The following is a 23,412-nucleotide window of genomic DNA, read 5'->3' on the forward strand; positions in this document are numbered from 1 at the left end:
CTCAAATGCACAGAGAATCTATTTCTTCTTTGTTGATAGATTTAGTGAATACTTGAATACTTCAATGTTTTTTTTAAAGGCAAACATATCTTACATATAATTGAGTCCTAAATTCTTATCTAATCAGCAATTGTGAATTCTACATTTTTTCAGGGAAAGCGCTGCAACAGTGGTATTAGTGTAATTCTGCTTTCTCCTGTCTAGCAGCTACTAAATATTTTAGTGGACAATTTCCTGGGTTCCTCAGCCAACATGATCCAATGTATCCACATCCCGGAAGAAGCCAGGCTTGTGTAACAGCTACTGTATGTTAGCAAATAACACCAACGTCTAATGAGAAATCTATGAGAAATGGAGTAGCCAAGGCAGACAAAGCAGTTTACATACGCACTGCCCATAAAAAAATCATTGAAGGGATTGCCAAATAAATGGAAATCTTAAATAACCCCAATGATTTCTTTCTTAATTTTTAAAAAGATTCAAACACTTATACATGCATATGCATGCAGGTTATCCAAAGCACACATTCATTATTCTTTCTCATACTTCTAAATTACATGTTATTAAGGTTGGTTAAATAAATACTAATGTCTATTCTCAATATGGTAGTGTTTCCAGGATGTTTCACAAGCATGTACAGGCCAATAATGCTGGATAATTCTTTCAATATTTTACTTGTCATACCTAGACCTTCATAGTGTCACTGAGAAGCCTTTTTGATGCTTCTTCCATGAACTCAACTCAGGCAGAGTTTCAGCTTTGATGAGATATACAGATAACCAAATAAAAGATTTTATCTATTTCAGTTAGTGCACCTTGTATTTGGATTGGACCGCATTCTGATTAGCTAATTATATTTTTTTTAGCTAGAAATTAAAGATTTTTTTTAAAAAAATCTTTCTCAGTTAAAATATAACATCAAGTTTAACTCTATAATTTATACAAAGTCTAAGTATGGAATGTGGGCCCACTGTTGACTAATTCCCATAAACTCTTTTCCCTTGTCCCTTTTGTGCCTCAAAGGGAGTTGACATTTGAACTGGACCTACCGTGTGTTGACATCCAGGTTAGTCAGAAAAGATGGAGACAGAACAACACAGAAGGATGACCAAGAGAACACAGAGAAGGAAGAGAAGGGCATTATAGACACAAAAACTTTACAAATTATCAGCACCACACAGTACTCCTGAGAAACTGCAGATTCCACACCTTTCAAGGCGCACTATAAAAAGGATGGGTACCCCAGATCGAATAAGTTCTATCTAATATTCTAATATTTTCTAATTTCCTAAAGAAACTGGATGAAAACAGAGATCTCACTTCCATTGCAATACTGTATCCCTGTAAAAGCAAGTGTAAGGCCCTCAACAAGGAGAATGATATAAATACATAAGTAGGTCTCCATTATGCTTTTGCTTCAAAACTGAAGTGCCCTGTTTTGGGGAGATCATTTTCAAAAAGTTTATTTATCAAGGTATGTTGTTTTGGCTTAAGGCACATCATTATTTTTTGCATTCAGTTTCATTTAATCCAATCAGAGAAACAAAAGATAGTGTTTTATATCAGCCAATTTCATCTTTCATGTTTAATGGTAAATAGCGCCATAAAAGAAAACTGAAGGTATTAGTAGACCTGTGTTTCTCTGAAAAAAAAAATCACAGAAATACATAAAGGAAGACAGGGAAAGAGACAGAGAAAACACAACCAATTAGTTTCTTAAGGATGACCTATCCTGTGACTAGAAAGGCCCTTTACGAAGAACAAGAATGAAAAATAAAGTTGCAAAGAAAAGACACACAGTTGTTGCAATGATCGATCCAAGTGAGATTCTAGACTTGCAGATGTTAGAGAGAAGAAAATCTCTCTTGCTATCTTTTGCTATTGGCAGTCTTCCCTGATAAAAATTGGGCAAAATAGTCACAGCAAAGGAAAGTGTTTGTTCTCCTTACAGTTTGTCACAACTTCCATTTGTGAATCTTGAACTGTTCTTACTATGACTGGAGGGCCTAGATGAAAATGTCTTGTGAAATTTAATTGCCTTTTAATAGTCATCCTTACCATAGTTCCTGTTTACTTAAAAAATAATGTCTTGAGGGTTGTAAATCTCAATCCCCGATGCATCTAGATATCCCACACTAATAACCACAACAATTTTCTGTCTGAAATCTTGGATGTTGAAATCAATATTTGCTCAGATATGAATAACAGAGTGATAAGAAGAACTGGAAATTCTAATTTAATAGAATCTGAGTATTATTTCATAAACTGTAGATTGCATAAATGTTGACTGTTTTAATTTGGAACATGCTCATTTCATAGAGATAGAGGTCATGGACATAATAAAAGCCTTCAGTCCTTTGGCTTTTAAAGGGAAAAAATGTAAACAAAACAACCAGATGGTTTCTGTTCTTAGGAAGCTGGGTTAAATCCAATTCAGCCATGTGTTGTCTTCTGTTTGACAGCTTGCCAGGGTCTTGGGCATGTAAATACCAGAAGTCAAAACTGGGTCCACAACATGTAAAGAATCCAGTACATCACTAATCCTTATGCCTTTTATGCGATATGAATTCATTAGTAATTAGAGATGTGATTCATAACACTAACTTTTCATACATCTTCTGGGGCCTTCTGCAATTCTTCAGGGAATTTACGAATACCTATTCTTGTATGCCTGTAAAAACATACATCCACAATATGATTAGGCCAGAGAAAAGGATTCAGGTTATAGGGATCTGCAAATATCTGAAAACTGTCATGTAGAAAATGGAGCAACTTGCTCTTTATTGCTGTAAAGGGCAGGACTAAAAATAGCAGTTGGAAATAGTACAGGAAATATTTTTCAGCATAAGAAAATGGCCTTGCAAATGGTAGACTCTGCCAAGGAAGTTGCAGCTATATTTTATACTGCAGATGTGTACTGAGCAACAGGCTTAATTAGATGATCTCCAATATATTTTCAAGTCTGTGATCTTAAATCAGGAATGACTAATAAATGGCTTCCTGCTTTCATCAACCCTAAGCCCAATCTTAAATTACATGGTCAATACTAAATGGTGAGACAGGATGGGAATTACAGTCCATCTGCAATTATATATCTCTTTATTAAAATGAAGTTAGTATTTTATTGCATGGTTTGATAAGAGAACTAATTCATGTCTCAACACTTTTGTAGAGAGAAAATCCAGCTCAAAACTGGCTACAACAGCTAGATACAACAGGGCAATTTAAATGATGAAAAATACTGGAGTTTTGCATCCTTAGAGTATGTCATGCAAAATGTATTTATTTATTAAATTTATAAGCTGCCCATCTTTCAGTCCAACAACTCTGATTACAGCCTGATTAATGTAGCTTGAGTGATGTTTCTTCACATTATTAAAGTATTCCAAGAAGAAGCCATCACCATTCATAGCCTGATGTTTGTCAAGATCAATTACTAATGTGATTTGCTGTTGAACTAGTCTGATTTATGCTTACAAAACAGATATTATAATTCTGAACAATAAAATAATGGAATTACTGAGATGGGATACTACATAAGAATTTTTTTATGAGTTTTATGGATGGTCCTTGACAAATTGCTTCCTTAGACCATCCTTGCATAAATCCTCATGTGCTTTTTGTGAGTGATCATTTTCCATCTGTGTTATCTCAACAGACTAAAATGGAATCATAGCTCTAATGGGGAAAGGAGTGTTGGTTATAAATAAGACTAACAGAAAGGCCTATCAAACTCATCTTGGTGTTGGGGATACATTTATAACAATCTCCTCCATCTCTTTCCTTTATATGTAAATATTAGACAGATTCTATAGGCCAGTGATGGCGAACCTTTTAGAGATCGAGTGCCCAAACTGCAATCAAAACCCACTTATTTATTGCCGGGTGCCAGGTGGGCATGGCTGTGATGGTCATGGCAGACTGGGTGGGCGTGGTCACCTCGATGTTGCTCATGGGGAGAGACGCCTGTGGGGGCCGGGGGAAGATCCAGGGGGTCTCTGGCAGGTAGGGTGGTGGGGTGGAAGGCTCGTCCTGCGGGGTGAGGCGAGGTAAGGTGGGGGTGCCATTATCTCAAGGCAAGGGCCGGAGCAGCTGTTGCCTGACACCATTGGCCCCTGCACACAGAGGCCAGCAAGCGCACGGGGACTGACAGTGTCCGTCAGCAGCCACAGCCTGCCAGCCCCTTGACTGGCACACTCTGGGGCTCTGCAGCCCACCACCAGCAGTTCAGAGAAGTGCTGACAGACAGGGTTCTGAGTGCCGCCTCTGGCACGTGTGCCATAGGTTTGCCACCACTGCTATAGGCTATACTCCCCAAAACATACTGGTTAGATAAGTTAAACTTCAAACCACTGCAGCCTCCAATAGGAAGGGATAAAAAGGATACTTGCCTGAAACATGCCTGTTTCTATTTTCTTATTTTTACTTTGCTATGTTAGAAATCTGGAAGATATAGCCAAGCATTTATCCAGAAAATACATACCATCCACATAATACTGTGCTTACATGAAATAAAATATTGAATAACTCTATTCGGGCATTCTTAAATCTGAAGCACTCTCAGGTAAGCATCCAAGATAAGCTCTGCTGCTGCCAATGTCATACAAATATTAGTCTCCTACTTATACTGTATGTTGAGAAAAAATATGCCACAAAATACCTTTGCATTTTCAACTGTTTCTGCCACTGGCTTCATCATGAGCCAGGCAGGGTCTTTATTCACATGGATGCAAAGACCCAGATTGCATGCACAACTGTTTTTCTCTTCCAGCCAATCATGCTTAATAGGCAATTATCTACAAAAGTGTGGAGAGTTCTGAAATTCTGAATGCCTGAATATAGCTAATGATGTGCCTAATTATGCTGTCCTTTTCTTTGGTCCCTTTGAGTCAATGTTGACTCTTGGAGACTGCCTGGACAAATCCCTGCACTTTTCTTGGCAAGAATTTCAGAAGTGGTTTGTCATTACCTAAGGCTGAGAGAAAGTGACCGGCCCAAGATCACCCAGCTAGCTTTGTGCCTAAGGTGGGACAGTTTCTAGCCTGGTGCCTTAACCATTAACCAAACTGGCTCTCTAATTATATTGTTATAACCATCTCAATCTCAGCAGAAAGAAAGCTGAGACTATCTTGTCTTTATGAGAACAATGTCTCCCAGATGTCTATAGAGTAGCTTTCCCCACATGGCTCTGTTGAGAAGTGTTGAATTGTGGGAATTCCCAGTCACTCTCTGAAAAATATCCTCTTGACAGCACCACATTTTCCACAGAGTCACTATTGAGTAGTCAGAATGTTGATGCTTTTCTTGATATGGATACTCTGACTCTCCTTATTAAAGATTGCTGCCAAATGAAAACCTACTTTAGAAGAGTTTGTGTTGGTACATCTTTTTTTTTTGCCTACATTGTTGATGACTTGATTCCTTAGGATATCAGACTAGAGTTGGCCAACTTTCCCAACTCAACAACCACCTCAACTTTGCCTGAAATGTTAAGTGGCTCATGGATAATTGAGGAATCAAAACACAAACAGGCTGAAAGCTAAATTATTGTGAATAGCCTCAAGATCACAGTGCTTGATACTACAAGCACAAAAGAATCTATTTCAAATACTATTGTTAGTATTTAATCTATATCAGGGATGTCAAACTCGCAACGTCATGTGACGTGTCAAGACGTATAGTGACTTTTTTCCCATTGCCGGCAATGGGGTGGGCATGGTTTCACCATGACGCATCTGGCCCACGGTCCGGCAGTTTGACACCCCTGATCTATATCCTATATTTCCTTTAGTAGGAGACACTAAATATCACATTCCTAGGTTACATAGAAGTTATTTTTGTATAGCAGGAACTGAGTTCTTTATAATGCTTTCTCACATGCTAAGAAGTGTAATGTTCTCACAAATTCTGAGGCAAAAGAAAAAAAACAAAGTTATTTCCTAGAAAAACCCTTGGTTAATTTAAGAAAAAAATAAAATATATGCAAAAGAAGTAGATTAAAAAAACACCATTGTTTCCAAAATTTATAAATTGGTTAGTTGTAAAAATGTTTGAAAAATATGTGTACTTTATATTAATTCTGTGTTACATTTAGACTTGTATACCACTTACTGTATTTTTGGAATTCAGATAATACATTTTATAAATTTATAAATAAATAATACATAAAGAAATGTTTGATATATACAATGGAGAACTGTAGGTTTCTGACAATAAATATTTTAAAATATTTATTATAAATGGAATTAGAAGCCCCTGGTTTCTAAGGAAATGTATCCTTATTTTTGCCTTTATAGGAGAAACTGACTGCTAAAATAATAACAACATAAGATTTTTGTGCTAAAATAAAATAATAAAGTAAAATTAAATGAAATTGCAATATTGTAGTAAACCCATACTAAAATTAAACTATGATGCTGTAGTAAAGTAAGATTATAGGACAATAAAATAAACTGACTTTTGTGGTATCAAATACATAAAAAAGCAACTGTTTTATGAAAAAAATGCTCAGAAAAAAAGAGGGAGCAAAGGTCAGAATATGTATTTTGTCACCTGAAACAGTGCCTATCATTCTCATTTTCTGAATTCTTCAACCTGAAATAATATCCTGATCTTCTACCTCTTCTGATTTTTTTTTAAAGAGTAATCACTGATTACTAAAACTACAATAGATAAACTTTTCTATCCCTTCTGTTCTAATTTATTTCTGGTTTGGTATATTTTCTAAGGCAGAGCAATCTTTATGGCCACTCTAGATAAGCCAACCAGAAATACGAGTTCCTGCCCCCCCCCCCCAATATCTTAAATAACTGCAGTTTCCCAACTGGTCTTCATCCAATGATATATTTTCACCTGGCCTTTCATATCTTTCATGTTCATAGCATTTTTCATCCCCTTTTTGTCCTTCTTGTTCTTCTTCTTCTTGCAACAGCATTTCTTGCAGATGCAAAAGCAGCAGGTCAGCAGCAACAATCCACCAACGACAGCAATGGCAATCAGGGCCCATGGCGGCACTGTGAAATTAATGCAGAATATGGGGAAAGGGGTAGCAGAAAGTGCTAGAGATTTACATTACATGCACAGCCAGCAAATGTCATTTCTAAGGCTGTGCACATCCTTTTAAAGAAAAGTTTGCAGTCTTTGTACAGACCCAAGCCATTTGTGCCCATGGCTGTGACTTCAAATGCGGGGAGAGATGGCAGAGGAAGATTCTGAAGCAACTCCTCTGAGACTTCCAGAGGATGAAGCTGCCTCTACTACCTGGGACAGGCTCTTTGCAGATTGCTTCTCCTCATGTTTTGCAGTGCCCAACTTATTTTTTTTAATGGTATTTTTTTTATATTTTCCAATTCAGGATCACCTAGACAACTTAGATCAAAACATTAAAAGCAACTATTGAAAACACATTTAAAGAAGCCAAGACACAATACAATAGCCAAGTAAATTGGGGTCATTATTTAAGTGCAGAATCAATCTCTGCTAAAATGTATATCATCCCTGCTGCATGGACTAAGGTTGGGAAGGGATATAAATTAGGTAATTCTGAACACTCAGAATATTTCTGAATGTCACCCCTCAAATGGCAGCTCCTTTGGATAATCTATTTCCAATGCAGAACCTTTTCTCAATGTAGAACATTTCTTTCCCTCTTTGATTTTCTATAAACAGAGTTATCACTTCAGGAGACTTGTTAAATATTAAGTCAATATGTTTGCAACAACTTACTCTACATTACCTCACCTTAAAATTACCATTAGATTAACATAACCTTTCTAATAAGTCCTTTCTCATTTTTTTTCTGTTTCTTTTCACTAAAATGAAAAAAAAAAAGTATTTCAGGCCATCTTCTACTTTTCTCAAGAAAGCTCCTTAAGTAGTTTGGTCTCTTTAATCCAATAAATAATTATATTTCTTGCAACTGATAATAAAAGGGGAAGGAGCGTAAGTAAGCATCTAACTTTTGCATTATACAGATATGCAAAATATTAGAAAAGGCAAGGGAGAACAATTAGACCCAGAACTATATTGATACCAGATACATCCAAAATAACATCATATTACTTACAAGGTATTCTATTTATTTCATTCATTAACTTTTCTTTAAATTTTTCAAAAGTGTCCTCCACTGGGCCTGAGATCTGCGTTGCATTTTCCTGGGAGACTGCTGGTGCCACTGTAGCGGTAGGAGGTATTGGACCACCTGTAGTAACGGCTATTATGGGTTCAGGTTTGGGATGTTTTTTGAAAAGGTTCCAAGTCATCTTGACTGCTTTTTAGGTACTCTGAAAACCACAGAGACATTACAAAGTCAGCCCAGACTTTTTCTAGAATGTTTCCTAGTATTGACAGTAACATTATGCATAATATACAAGGTTTAATATTTTGCTTTTCAAAGTAATTTACATACCTAATGTAAGTTTATTTATATTTACATTGGCACTGGTCTCTCAGAATATCTTATAAAGGATTGTTTCTCCTTTAGATAAAAAGTGGAATGACAAGGAAGACCATGTATGATCTTCGCATTGCCCAATTCTCCTATCAGAAATGCCTATCACTGAGGAAAATGATGAAAAACTACATATTTGTGGCAAATGTATGTGTACTTCTAGAATGATCAGTTCATTTGAAGAAAAATTTAGAATCAGGTGTTTCAATCAAGGATGATAATCAGATGCAAGTATGGGAAGTCTTGCCTTATTTAAGGAACAGAATTCTGTGTATTTACTGTACTGTAGGTTTGTGCAAGTGTTTCATGGCTTCACCGAAGGAGATTTCTGAAAACCTCCAAAAAATTATTGGTTATGCTCACCAGACTGGAAAAATTAGAAAATTATATTCAAGGACTTTAGATTCCATAAATCTAATGTCTGGCAGATCATGAACAAAGGGAAGCAATTCAGCATCATTACTATCCTCCTTAGGGTATCATTACCACTCCTTAGTGGAGTGGTTGACCTATTAAGATAATATCAGTTACAAACTGTGTAATATTCCAAGGGATCTCAAATAACTTCAGGACAACATCTAAGGAACTAAAGGCATTGGCAACAGTTTTCATGAGACCACCATCACAAGAACATTGAACAATGGTGCATATGGCAGAACTGTAAGGAGAAAACAACTATGCTTCAAAAAAAACCCATTACTATCTGTCTACAGTTTGTGAAATATGTAGCTTTGGATCATTTTCCTCAATAAATCAATGTACAAATATGTTTTTTATTCATTTGTAACTTGAGTTCTTTCTATTTAATTTTAGGACTACTGAAAAACAATCATGTTTTACGTCATTTTTCTGTAGATATACTGAAAATCCAAAAAGAATTGCCAACTTTTAAGCACCACTGTATATGACTGTAGTAGGATTGTGCCCTATGGATTTGGAACATATGAAGCGGAAGGTAGGAACAAAGGGAGCTTAAACTCTCTTCAGCCAAAGCTTACAACCTGCAAGCAGTCCTCCTCTGACAATACCTTCCGGATACAAAATTCAAAAATGATATCATACTTATCATAGGTGACTAGAATGCTTCAGCTGGAAGGAAAATAGCATCTTGAATAATGAGGCTTGATACACAAAATTAAGTAGGTGACATAGTCCTGCCAGGATAATTTGATATTAGTAGCAGTATCTTTTTCCAACAACCTAAACAACGAGTGTAGCACATGGACACTGCCATGGAAACAATATCAAAATCAAATTGATTGTAAATAGTTTTCAAGTGATATTGGACTTCTATTCTGTCAACAAAAGCAGATGCAGTATCCATAAGCTGAGCGCTATTTTGTGTACTTGAATTACATCGCTGGAGAATAAAGGCAGAGTACAAAAAGTTCAAGGCCAAACTCTGTATGGTTGCAATGTTAAACTAAATTTTGTGATATAGGCATGCTGTCAAAATGTAATCTATCAATTCAATACTTTTTTCTTATGTTTTCTACTGACATAACTATTCCCATTCCTACTGCAAGACAAGGCAGAATAGGAAACAAAACAATACAGAAACTGCAGAGTAGAGAGAATTGGATGCTGTTCTAAAATTACTGTCTTCAGGGGAACACACTGAATTGTTTTAGTTTCTAGAAAAACAAAATCTCAAGTTACATTTCTTCATGCATCTGAAAATGCAAATAATGAGAAAAAAATATAGGGAAATGGTACAAATGCTCCAAATATAACCTTCAGGTTGCTGAAAAAAATTGCAAAATATCTAGAAGGAACATATGCAAAATATTTTCATGGTGTTGCAGAATTTTCCCTACCTTTTTAATGCCCCTCCCCCATCCTTGAATATGTAATTGCTATCCTAGCATCAATATTGCATGAGATGATAAAGAATCAGCTATTTTCAGAAATTAGGTTGTGTAATGGACTTAGTGATGACCTTGGAGAATAAGGGGAAGAGATGCTGCCTAGGAAACTATTAGACAAGAGAGGCTGGAGCCCCCAAGTGGCCTAATGGTCAGTAACAGAATCTAGCAAATCTGAAAGCACAAACTTTCCACTGTCACTTTTAACTGCTTCATGCATTAGGGCAAAGCTTTCCCACATTTCTTTTTCTGAGTGTTAAGCTGCTGGGTGTTCCTGCCTCTCTTGTTTGAGAGATTGGGACCATAATGCTCTGCTGTTTTCCCAGTCACAGGTCTCCTTGGTGATATTTGTCCTCAAGGTTCAGTCGCTTTTAAACATTATTTGAAAAACAAAGATCTATATGGCATGACCGGATGATGGGTTTGCCTAATAAGCTAACTTTGCCCATAACATATGGAGCATCTGGTGCAAATAAAGATTTTATTTCATGTTATGTACTACCCAAGAAGAACTGTTTTCTTTTCCCGGGACTTCTTTTTACTCAGGAACCTCTGGTAATGCTCTCAGAATAGCCAAGAAAAATAGTAAGTCAAATCTTGTCTCTGTAAAAGCCATGGTGGACTCTTTCAGCAAGAACTGTTCTTGACTATGACAATTTTTTTTTTTGCATAACACACATTATATCAGTTGTTAAACTATTGGTCTACATATAATTTCTTGTATTCTCCACAAAGACTTATAAAAGTCATTTTGCATATGTTCCAGTCCTTAGAAACATAGACTTTAAAATCACACTTTGGTTTTAATATCATAACAAGTTGCTCTTCATTCACCTCCTTCCTTTCCAAAATTGATTCACTCTGTGGAACATTTGGGTTAGTTTTAATTATCAACTGATTATGGAGTCTCAACATGTATAGAAAGTGTATATTTCTGCTTTAATTGGTCCATTTTGACTGTAATTTTCCTCCTAATCACTGAGAAAACAGAATAAAAACTGTAACAAAGATCTTTAGATCCTTTCAACCACTTTCCCTGGCTAGAATTAGCAGGAAGTCCAAATTCTTGCAAATAGTCACTAACATTTGACCTTAACATGGCAAAAATGTAGGACATTCCAGACTCAAGTGCTGAATTTGTTGAGAATTGGAAGGAGAAATGAAGTCAGAATGCATGACAAATACACTCCATCAGCACTGAAAAGAACTTAAAAGAACTTTCTGATATTCGTTGCAGATTAAAAAGAGAAATATTAATAATCCAAGATGAAAATGGAATCCATTGTTCAAATATTGCCAAGACATTGACATTTTTTCCACCAGCAGTTCAAAATAACTTTAACTAGAGAAAAAGTGAATGGGAATGTATGCAATAGGTACTTTTTATAACTTTTATAACTGCAAAGTTGTGCCACTGTTTTTTGCTCAAGGCTAGCCGCTGGAGGTTACCAGAAACCATTTCACCTTCCTACAAATAACAGACATTTTTAATAATCTTTTAACCATTTAATTCAAACCAATACCATTAAATTGATATAAGCAAGCCGATTCTGCCTAAAGTCTATGGAGTGTGTCCCTGCCCAATTATTCTAGATCTCCCTCTTTTCTAAGCAATAGCATGTTCCAGGACTATGCTTGTCAGAGTTTCACTTCTGAGGAGCAAAAGGGAAAGCAGGGATTCACTTTTGAGAGTGCTGGTGGAAGTGGTAATGCCCAAAGACAAGCAGTTCCAACATCCTTAGCTCAAAGCTCTCTCTTTCTTTCTTGGCTTCATTTGCACATTCTACTAACTAAACCATTAATTTTATTTGTATAACATGTTTACTAACAGGACATGAATCCAATGCTGATGGTTAGTAAACTATGGGAAATGGCAAAGAAGGATTTTAACAAACTTGACTTAATGTATGTGAATGTGGCTGCCTAGCTCCCATAAATACACAGATATACATGTACATCTAAACCTTTATTTTTCCTCCATCTGTAAGACAGAAAGAAAAGACTTTGTAGAGAGTTCTGAGTCGCTCCCAGGTGTGTAGTGGTCTTCTTGGATCACTGGGACTGGGGAGGTTTAAGTTCAAATCCCCACTCAATCAAAGAGATTGTTTTGCCCTATTGCTTTCACTCAGCTTAATGCACTTCACAGAATGGTCACTGCAGAGATAAAATGAAACATGACGCCATATATGCCATCTTGGATTCTGTAGACAAAAAGTAAAACGAACATATAAAAACAGTGAAAAATATTCATTTCTATGGAGAAATATCCATTCTCCTTTATTAAATTACTGAGCAGTAATCTACTGTAACAAAACAAAAATGTCTCACCAGTCCTAACCCAATATCTTACTACTATACCACAGTTTAAGAAAACACACCCAGATCTTTAAGGCAGGATAAGACCTTTAAGAGAATTAACTCATAACTGGAAGGCATTTGAGTCAAGTGTCCTCAAAATTCATTGTAGCCTCAGTGTTATTCTTGTCTGATCATGAATCTGTTGTGATTTATTGGGGTGAAAGGCAACAATTACTAGGAGCCTACACAGGAAATAATGGAACATGGATATAAACCATATACTTATGAAACCAATTTCTTTTTCATAATCACCAATAGAACGCATTCCTGAAATACAGTTTGAAAGAGAACCAAAAGAAAGAAACTATGTTATTTTATTTTTGAATGAATCAATTGTCGGTGCAATTAGCAAGTCATAACATTAGTGGCAGGATAGATATTACTGGAAATGAAATACTGAGTGAAATGAAAGGTGTATATAGAAAGGTACACAGCTTTCGGCAAAGAAAAAGCAAATTATGTCTGACATGATCATTCCCTTCATTTCCAACAAGATATTCTTTTGTGGACTTTTTGAGTACTATATTGCAAAAGTTCACAGCTGAAAATGAAATTCAAGTTGACACAGACATCAGTACATGGGGATAAAGCCAGATGCTTAATTAGCGATTACACTACCACAGCATTGCCAAGTCATCACAATACTAATCTTGTACATGAATGTACAGTTAGAGGACAATTCTTCTCGTGTGAAGATTTGGCTGTAATAATTTTATGAATAGAACTGTACATAAACACTACTGATTTCACAATCTCATTCCAAAAACAATCTCTTATTCCTTTCTGAATTGTTTTATCAATGCATATTTACATATATACATACTGTAATAAACTTGGAATACACCCCAGTATTTCTAATATATGACTAAATGTCACCTGGAATTATTAATAAGAATCCTATTGTACATTGAATGACAATATTTACTATATTAGAGAACAATAATCTATTTATTTCATTTATTTATCAGAATTATATAGTTGCCCATATCACAAACTTGACTCTTGGTGGCATACAATAAACAATCAGTTTAAACAATTAAAACAATAGTTAAAAACAGTTAAATATAAATATAAATCAAAACTGTGGGAGAAAGGACCAGGATCTTACACACAGTATAATCACCTTATGGTTCTCCATTGTCTCGGATAACAGACCATGCCACCACACTTTTCATTTTCACCAGTTGAAGTTTCCAATTGTTCTTGAAGGGCAACCCCATGTAAAGTGTGTTGCAATAATCCATTCTGGAAGTGACCAAGGCATGAATAACCAGGAGTAGTTACTAATTATGAACAGTAATCAGTGAAGCTGGAGGGCCATGAAGACCTGACTCTTCTCCCACGACTGAGCTAGGATGTAGGTTGAGCTGTGAAGATGATTGGTATAGCTCCTGGGGAGAAGGGTACTTTTGTTTTTAATTATGTTTTTATAGATTATAATGAGCTGCCTACAATCATCATATGAGACCGGTGGCCATGTAAATCTTGGAAATAAATAAACAACCCCATTTGCCTGGGTTAAATTCCCCCTGATCACAAATTATGCATGTAGTTATTACTAGAAAGGTCCACAGATCTCATGGGGATAAATATGGGGACACACCTTTGAATGCCACCTTAACCTGGTGTCTCAGGTTAAAAACCTTAATGCACCTTGGGACATGTATTTTTGCCTTCATTCACTACTTTAACCTTTCAAGTGAAAATGTGAAACTTAAATGAATGTTTGTTTGTTATTACAATTCTGGGCATTTTGACTATAATTCAGGGGGAACACAGTTTTCTTTCAACAATATGTTTAAACTAAAGAAAAGCTCTTTGAACAATCTGAGTTTCCCTTAAGTAAGCCCTCTCCATTCCTTGTCCAATACCGCTATAGAGAGACAATAAAGAAACCTATGGATGTAAAAGAAACATTTATGGTAACATTCCAAGACTCCAGTTTCAATGCAACCTGAACTTTTCATACAGTTCAATCCTAATCTTTGCACCAATTCTCACAGCTGTCATCTCAGAAGTCAGCAAACAGCATCAGACACATCATGCAAAGACAGAGTTAATTCTGCAGTAGACGAGAAACAGAGAGGAAAAAGTGCTGAGTCACTATGCTACCTTTCACTGCAGTACTTTCATGCCACTTGACACAGAGAGTAATCCCTGAACAGAGCAGCTGAGCTAATCTTTTTTTTTATTTTCAGGCATATGATTCTCTCAGGATGTCACTCCTACACTGACAGGAGCATAGAAGGATATGGGCTACACATTTAGTCCCCTGGAGTCACAGCAGCCACAGCAGCAGAAGCTTGGTGCAGCCACCCCACTTTCTGCTTCTCCCTGCATTCCAGCATTCCAGGGACAGCCCCAGTGCAGACTTGTTTCAGATCCCCCCATTTATATGGAGAATGTTCTGGCAGACTCTCTAATGATTGTGCCTCTCAATGTTTCATTTTTAAAACATATTCAAACACATCCTAAGTTTCTTTTCCCAGTTCCAACTTTTTAATAACCGTGGAGGATATGTACAAAAGTGGGAAGGTTATTTTCTATGCACTTTCACATATTAAGAATTGGTTTTAGCATGCATTCACTTGCAAATTTGTAATACAGATATAAAATATGTATAGTCTAAAGCACAAGTTTTACTTCTGCTTTTTATACTGACAACAATACAATAATAATTAGCATCTATATATTTAAATATTCCATTCACTTGATATACATGACCTTTTTGTAAACACTAATGCAATTCTTAAAGTTCTGTCTCATAAACATATTATACATACCAAAAATAAGTGTCACTACAGGGACGAGATTTGAACTGATTTTCACGATTTGCATTTACATATGATTAAATGCACTCAAAACCCAGATTCCCTAGTCCAATTGAATGCAATGAGATTTTCTCCTGAATTAAGACTGCATAACATGTGCTGTTATACTGCACCAGCTGTCTCGCTTCCTGTAACAAGTTTACAGACTTGGCACAAATCATGCAGAGTTGCATTGCCTTGCAGACCTTACAGCAAAGGGCTCTTCTCAGCTGCCAAAATGTGATCTCATAAGAATAGCTGTGCTAGAGCAGGCCAAGGCCCTTCTTAGTTTACATTTTATTTTCAGAGCAACCAACCAAGATGCCTTTGGAGTTGTCCCAGGCAGGAAATGGAGACATACTCATCTCCCACAGTGCAGTTAACATTTGGAAACATAAATCCCCCATCCTTGTGGTAACACAGAATTTTCAACTCAACAGCCTTTGACAGAATTTATCCTCCATGAATTCATCCAACTCCTTTCAAAGCCATCCAACTTAGTGACCATCACTATAACTGCTAGCAATGAATCTCACTGGTCAAATATGTAACATATGAAGTCACATATTATTTCTCTAACAGAAACTGCAGCCTGATAGGCAGTTTCATCCTAACCTACATTGTCCCTGTTATGTGTGATATCTATATTGCACACAACTTCCATTCTCCTTTTTAAAGCTAAAGAATCCCAAGTATTCCAGATTTTTCTCATAAGAAAGGTGTCTTGATTTGCCTGGTAATTTTGGTTGTCTTTTTTCTAACTCCACTGTATCTTTTTTTCAAATGTTGTTGTTTTGTGTTGTTATTAAATTTATTTGCTGCCTATTTGTCCATGGGGCTACTCTAGGCAGCTCATAATCATAAACAAAAATGAAGAAATAAAAAGGAAATCTAAACAAAAGTATAACAGAAAAGATACTGAGTATAGACTTGGGAGAGTAGGAGTAGAATGGACCTAGCAAATACAGTAACTGCTTGATGTGGTTTTGCTTTTAGTTTATAATAAGATTCTTAATTAGTTGTGCCATGTTTGGGAAGCTTCTGACAAGTTAAGTCATTTAAGGAAGAAGGCCCCTGCTCAATGAAGATGATGGCAGTTGTCAGAAAGGCAAAGTTCACACTTGAGATCATTAACAAAACTGCTGACATTATATTGTCCTTCAACACATCTGCTTCTGGAGCACTGGGTGCAGTTCTGGTCATTATTATGTGGCTTTTAGATTGTCAGCAGACTCCACCTCTCCTACTCCTGACTTTCTCCCCACCCCACCCCATCCATCTTTTTTTTTACTAGTCATATCAATGTATTTTCTTTATTTTTTTCTTGTTCGTTTTATTCTAATATTTTAAGGGATGTCCAATGTCACCTCTACTTTTTATTTTGACATTAGAAGTGCTATTAACTCAAATTAGAACTAATAAAGAGATAAAAGGGGTACAGGTTAAGATGAAAGAATATAAGACACAGGCATTTGCGGACAATTTGGTTTTTTTATTGAGGAACCACTAGAGAGAGGAAATATTTTGATAAATGAAATAGGAAAATACGGAACAGTGGCAGGATTAAAGATTAATAGAGAAAAGACCAAAATGTTAGTTAAAAACCTAACCAAAAAACAGAAAAGGAAATTAGAAGTGAATCTTGAATTGCAAACTGTAAAAAAGATTAAATATCTAGGAATCTGGCTTACCACAAGGTGTTCCTCAATAAAAGAGGATAACTATAAAAATTGATATTACAAATGAAAAAAGATTTTGAGACCTGGGGGAAATTACAATTATCATTCTTAGGCAGGATTGCATTGATTAAAATGAATATATTACCAAGACTATTATATTTATTCCAAACAGTTCCGATAAAATTAAAGAAAAATTTTTGGAAGAATTGGACAAAATGATAAACAAATTTATTTGGTTGGGCAAAAAAGCATGGATAAACATGAAAATGTTACAAGATAGTAGAAGTAGAGGTGGACTTGGACTCCCAAAATGGGAAATTTACTATCAAGCAGCTGAACTACTCTGGATCAAGGATTGGATAAACCTAGACAATAAAAGGGTTTTAATGATTGAAGGGCATGACCTACAAATGGGCTGGCATGCCTTTTTATGGGGAAAACATAAGAAAACACACACATATTTTTATCAACATCAGATAAGAGATGCCCTGTTTCGAACGTGGGAAAAAGTAAAAAAAAGACACTATGGGAAAATTCCAAATTGGATTTCACCGATGGAGGCAATGATCCACCCTAATACCTTGGATAAAAAAAAGATGATTAGATACAAAGAACTATTAAATCACCAAGGAAACCTCAAATCAAGAGAAGAATTAGAAGAACAAGAAATAATCATAGATTGGTGGCCATACTTACAGGTACAATCTAAACATAGTAAGGATAGGGAAGAGCACGGAATAAGCCAGACCCCACATCAATTGGATAAAATTTTAACAGGTAAGGAAGGAAAATTTTTAACAAAAACATATAAATATTTATTAGAGGTAGATTTGGAGGAAGAAATAGTGAAAGGGCCATTGATAGCATGGGCATGAAATGTGGGCCGAAATATAAAACTGGAAGAATGGGAAAGATTATGGAACAGAAACTGTGAACTGACATTGTCAACTGCGTACAGGGAAAATCATTGTTCTATAGATGGCATTTAACACCGGCGAGATTGGCTAAAATGTATAAAAATATGAATCCGGAATGTTAGAAATATAAAAATAAGGAGGGAACATTCTATCACATGTGGTGGTTGTGCCCTAAAGCAAAGATCTATTGGGAACGGATAAGGAACTGGATACAGGAGATAACTAAGGTGCAAATTGAACTTAAACCTGAACTATTTCTTTTGGGTATAATAAATTTAAAGATGGAAAAACAACTCCAATACATCATTATACATATATTAACAGCAGCCCGCATAGTATATGCCCAGTGTTGGAAGGGTGAAAATATACCTACAAATGATATGATTATATACAAAATTCTAGAGTGCACGGAAATGAACAAACGTACGCTAGAATTAAAAGACAAGGAGGCAACAGAATTTTATGAAATATGGAACAAATGTTATGATTGGCTAGAACAGAGAAAGAAAAAGATATGATTACTAATGTAAAGAAACTGTAAATAATATATAAGAGATATATAACACAGTTCTGTTAAGAAAAAAATGTATTTTTCATTTTTATTGTATAGTGAAAAAGGAATAAATAAAAATTTAAAAAAATCTCCAGTCCCAACAAATAACCTTGAGGACTCCATATCTTGGTTACCTCAATTAAGAAAATAGCTTATTTGTTTGTTTTTTAATCACTTAGGCTTCCATAGAAGGACTTATCCCATGACCATTAACTTTATTCAACAGGAACTTTACCAAAGCTTTTCTGAAAACTGAAGCATATAATATTGAAGGGATCATCTGAAACTTTATCCCACTGAGCTTTGTCTGTTTAGCTAGTTCTGCTTGTGGAACAGATAACATTTTTAAGAGCACTACTTTGCTGATTCTGAATTTTTTCAAGGCTTTATGCTTTTATTTTTAGGCAAGCTGTCCATTTTCTGGATTAACTTTGGAATTTAGGTTAGTCCCATAAGGGATCATCTCAGAGGTAGTGGTTCTCTCTTCTGTCTAAAGTTTGAAACCAATAAACACATAATATGGTTGGACACTTTTGAAATTAATTATCTGTAGGAAAGTAAGGAAAAGAGAAGATCATACAAAAGAATGAGAGTTAAATAGAAAATTCAGATCTGGCTGCTATCCAACCTCACTTCTTGGTATCTTTGCTATCTGTCTGATTATATTATTAAAGACTGGTGAGAAAGAGCTGGGTCAGAAAAAGGAATGCCATAGAAATGGTGTACCTGGACATCAGCATAGCTTTCAGTACAATGACTCATGATATTTTGTTTAATAAAATGTAGAATAAGTTTTGATAATATTTTCTCTTCCACTTATCGAACTCATGTTTCACTAATATGGCTGAGAGAAAGCTATAATCATATTCCTTTGTATTACACCTTATTGACTAATTATCCTTATACTTGGAGAGTTGTCTTTAGGTTCAAACACATGCAAATATACTTTCTTCTAGACTAGGAAGTGGCTGAGTGGGAGGATGCAGTAGATATAAAGCTGTCAGACAGCACAGAGACATAGGTAACACTGGGTACAGCACAATTGATGCTGGCCTGAGCCTTTTTCACTTCAGCCCTTACCCATTCAATGGAATGAATGCTTGAAATGTGTTATGATTTCATATTACGTCTGAACCAGGAAGTCCTATGCTTTATTAAACTACCATTAAGCCCTGGCACTGAAGCTAATTCAATACTGATTTATTGTTATATACAGCTCTAACAATTGAATAAGGTAGCAGTTCTAAACCTTCTATATGTAAACATATTAATACTTTATTTGCTTAGGGATCCAATATCAAATCTGCTAATCAATATTCCAACAGATATTATCCAATTTATGCAGCCAACTCAATCATTAAAGACAGTTCTGCTTTATGTACATTTTCCCAGAATAACAATGGCTGAAAAGAGAGCCTCATTTTAAGAAGAGTTGAAATAGGTATTGGCAACCTGTTACATCTCAATGGAGCTGGACTTGTTTCCATAGTTGAAACACAAGTTCCATATCAAGGAAGTCTCATTCTGGAAACTGTAATGAGAGAAGTATGGGAAGGTAACTGTTTCATAATCACTTTCAATTGATAATTGTGGCCATAGCTTACGATCTATAAGGACAAGGCACAATAGGAAAAGAGATGGGAGCAGAAGAATAAAACCAACAATGTAGAAATACCAAATCTTAATTTTATTTTGGTCAGTTTCTCTCACATATTCTAAGTCAGTGACTATTAGAGGCCACTGGTTGAGAGAGAAATCCGGAAGGAGCTTGCTTCTCAAGAGGACTGATAATTTCGTTTTCTGCCTTTACCAGAGAAGTTATGTTTTTTTTATAATCTACTGGTAATAAGTGACAAAAAAAAAATCTCCCGTGAACATTGTGCCATGTCAGGCAGAAGATATACAGGATCAGTGCAGGTGATTCCATAATTTCCTTACAGTGATGGAATGAGGCCCTGTCTTGCTATGGAGCTTGTGCGATAACTATGAAAACAAGTTTTACTTGAAATTTAGAAGCAATCCATTGCATAATTTGCTGAAACAAAAAGCAAAGAAAAAATATAAATTTATATGGTGCATATATAAGAAAATAAAACTCTTATTTCCTTTAATAATTTAAAATGACAAAAAAGCTTTGACAACTGGGTAAGGAAAACATTGCTTGACCTGTAACTCAAGCTGTCACTATGATGGAATGCAAAGGATGACAGAGGGTTAGAGATATGTCATTGGTCATATGATGTTTCCTTTATTCAAAGCTTCTCTGCTTTACATCTTGATTCTTTTCCAAAGCTTTCATTTTCACTGCATGCAGCTTTAATAGAGAACAGCTTTGATTGTTCTCCCATCACGTATTTAAGAAGAGGGAGTTTGAGCCCATGCATTCGGCTACATTTTTAAAATCAAAGTTTTGAGAATTTCAGCTAACTCTCCTCCACTGGAAAACATATTCAAAGGATCTGTAAATGAATGGTTATGGCTACTTAATCTTTCAATGTTTATCCCTTCTGTCCTGCATGAATTCAGGTATTCAGAATCTTGCCTGGAGAAGAGCTGCAAGATAGATTTTTGAGAAAAGAATGGAAGACGGTTTAAATATGTCTTCCAAATACCAGTTCTTTTCTCCAGCAGGACATGCTCCCCATATAGTAAAGAAGCAATCTCCTTACTTTTTAGTTACATGATTTTAACATTAATCAGCTTTCTCCAACCTTGTGATGTCCTTGTGAAGTACAGTTCCTAGAAATTTCAGACAACAGTCCCAGCAAGGCATAAACTTAGCAATAAAAATGTTAATTTTAGTAAGGCTCATAGTAAATTCTTTGCTAGAAACAGCTGTCTGTTTTTAGAGGACATGGGTTCTCCTGAAAACAAAACATGTTGCATTTTGGAATTTGCATCTGGAATTCAAAATCATTAGACTGATTTTGCATGCCTATAAATGGTCCACGTGTCTGTTTCATAAAGTTTAAATTACTATTTTAAGTCTAGGAAGTTTAAGGTAAACTGATTTCTAAATGCCTATTATTTATTCCTGAAATGGTTTTCTCACTTCTGAACTACATCAACATACGCAATGCAATATTGGCACATAAAATAAAAGACTGATCATCAGTCAGCATTATTTTTTCAAGGTAGGATGATAATGACTAGTTTAACATTTTTGCCAAAAGGACTACACCAAAACATCATTTTTTTTCGTTTAGGATGTTACTTACCACTACTGGTATATAAGACTCATTTTATGATTTTACGTTATCTGAAAACCTATGTAATAATATAGCAAGCTGTGCTTAAACAATGGCTTATTTCTATTGTGCCTGCAATTGAATGCAACCAAACTCTGAAACAGCTTCAGGCATATGCACTTTTTTCCCGTCTTTATCCCTTTTCACCAAAGCATTTCAATGTTTTTCCTTCTGAATCCTGAAAACTCAAAACACAGTTAGCCAGTATAACTTAAACATTAAATAAGAGTTGCCATTTGCCCACCAAACCAGGATCAACCTATTTTATATTTCTACCCAAAATAGATGTACAATCTGGGTTTGCACCAAGCCAGGAAAGAAAAGAAGGAATTATGCAATTTATAAAAGGAAAAGAAGACTGTGTTAAAGAAACACTTATTTAATCAAATCACAAATTATAGATGGATTGGTCATCAAAGTCATTGTTCCTCAATCTTGGCAGCTTTAAGATATGTAGATTTCAATTCCCAGCAGGCTGGTGGGGGAATTTTGAAGTCTACACATCTTAAAGTTGCTGAGATTGAAGAAATACGGATCTAGGTCCCGCAAATACAGCCCCAGCATTTTTTTCATGCAGCAATGGACATATTTACCCTGCCTTTCTTCTACAATGATGAGGGTCCACAAAATTAAGAAAAGTAGCATAAAGTAACCAATCTGTAAGAATATTAGGTTTTGTCAAGGGCAGAAAAACTCAAGAGCAATCACGGTGGGGGTGGGAGGAAGAAGGGCTTTCTTAATTGCAGTCATCTACATTGGTCCTGCAGATATACAGTAGACAAACACACACTTGCTATGGTATTTTCCTCTTCTCAGCAGTTTTCAGCTGCCAAAAAGAAATCTTTCCAAATTGCATCCATGTTCAGTTATAATACTGTGTTATGACCAGAGAGAAAGTAACATCCTGGACAATTTTGTCAGCACAATGCTTCTGACAGCCTCTAGGGGGCTCCATTTTATTGAAAAAAGAAATGGAAAAATGCTGCATAAATGAAGTTTTCCAACAGGCCAAACAGACTCAACTTCCATTAGATATTAAACAACAGCTGGCACAGAGCAGCTAGACCCCATCTTTTTTCAAACGACATCCTCAAAAAGCATGCCAGTGAAATGATAAATATGTAATGAGTAAATGCACTCATTTCAAAATAATGTTTTGAAAAGTAAATTTTCACTTTAAATATCAAAGTTCTGCTTTGGTATGGTACCACTGTGAAACCTTCAGGTGCAACTTTTTAACAAAGGTCCTCTAAATTTTAATTAGTGCCTAAATATGTTACTGATAAGGTGGGACTATAACTCACAGTTTTTGGTTTTTAGCCTGGTGCCTTAACCATTACACTATACTAGTATTCTGTATAAAGACTTATACAGTTGCCCATGTTCGAACAACAATCCTGGGTGGCACTCAAAATATTAGTATCAGCCTGCTCATGATGCCTGCAACTGATAGTAGTAACCTAATTCTCCATTACTCTCTTTGATTTCTAATTTTAAATCATGCAGAATGAGTACTTCCACAAAGTTCCCACA

The 23,412-nt window shown here is 35.7% G+C and overlaps 1 protein-coding gene across 3 annotated transcripts in view; it reads right to left on the reverse strand.

Annotated features, from left to right (window-relative positions):
* Nucleotides 1-23,412, reverse strand: part of SYT2 (synaptotagmin 2) — a 128,468-nt gene that overhangs the window by 16,421 nt on the left and 88,635 nt on the right. For all 3 annotated transcript variants that reach the window (XM_039329387.1, XM_039329389.1, XM_039329388.1), the window contains exons 2-3: nt 8,066-8,282; nt 6,853-7,013 (exon numbers count right to left, since the gene is read on the reverse strand). In XM_039329387.1, coding sequence (XP_039185321.1) covers nt 6,853-7,013; nt 8,066-8,261 — 357 coding nt within the window. In that variant the 5' untranslated portion in view covers nt 8,262-8,282. The remainder of the gene's footprint in view (nt 1-6,852; nt 7,014-8,065; nt 8,283-23,412) is intronic.

This window comes from Crotalus tigris, unplaced genomic scaffold, assembly GCF_016545835.1.
Source record: "Crotalus tigris isolate CLP2741 ecotype Arizona unplaced genomic scaffold, ASM1654583v1 scf7180000024396.1518868, whole genome shotgun sequence".
NCBI classification, from domain to species: Eukaryota; Metazoa; Chordata; class Lepidosauria; order Squamata; family Viperidae; genus Crotalus; species Crotalus tigris.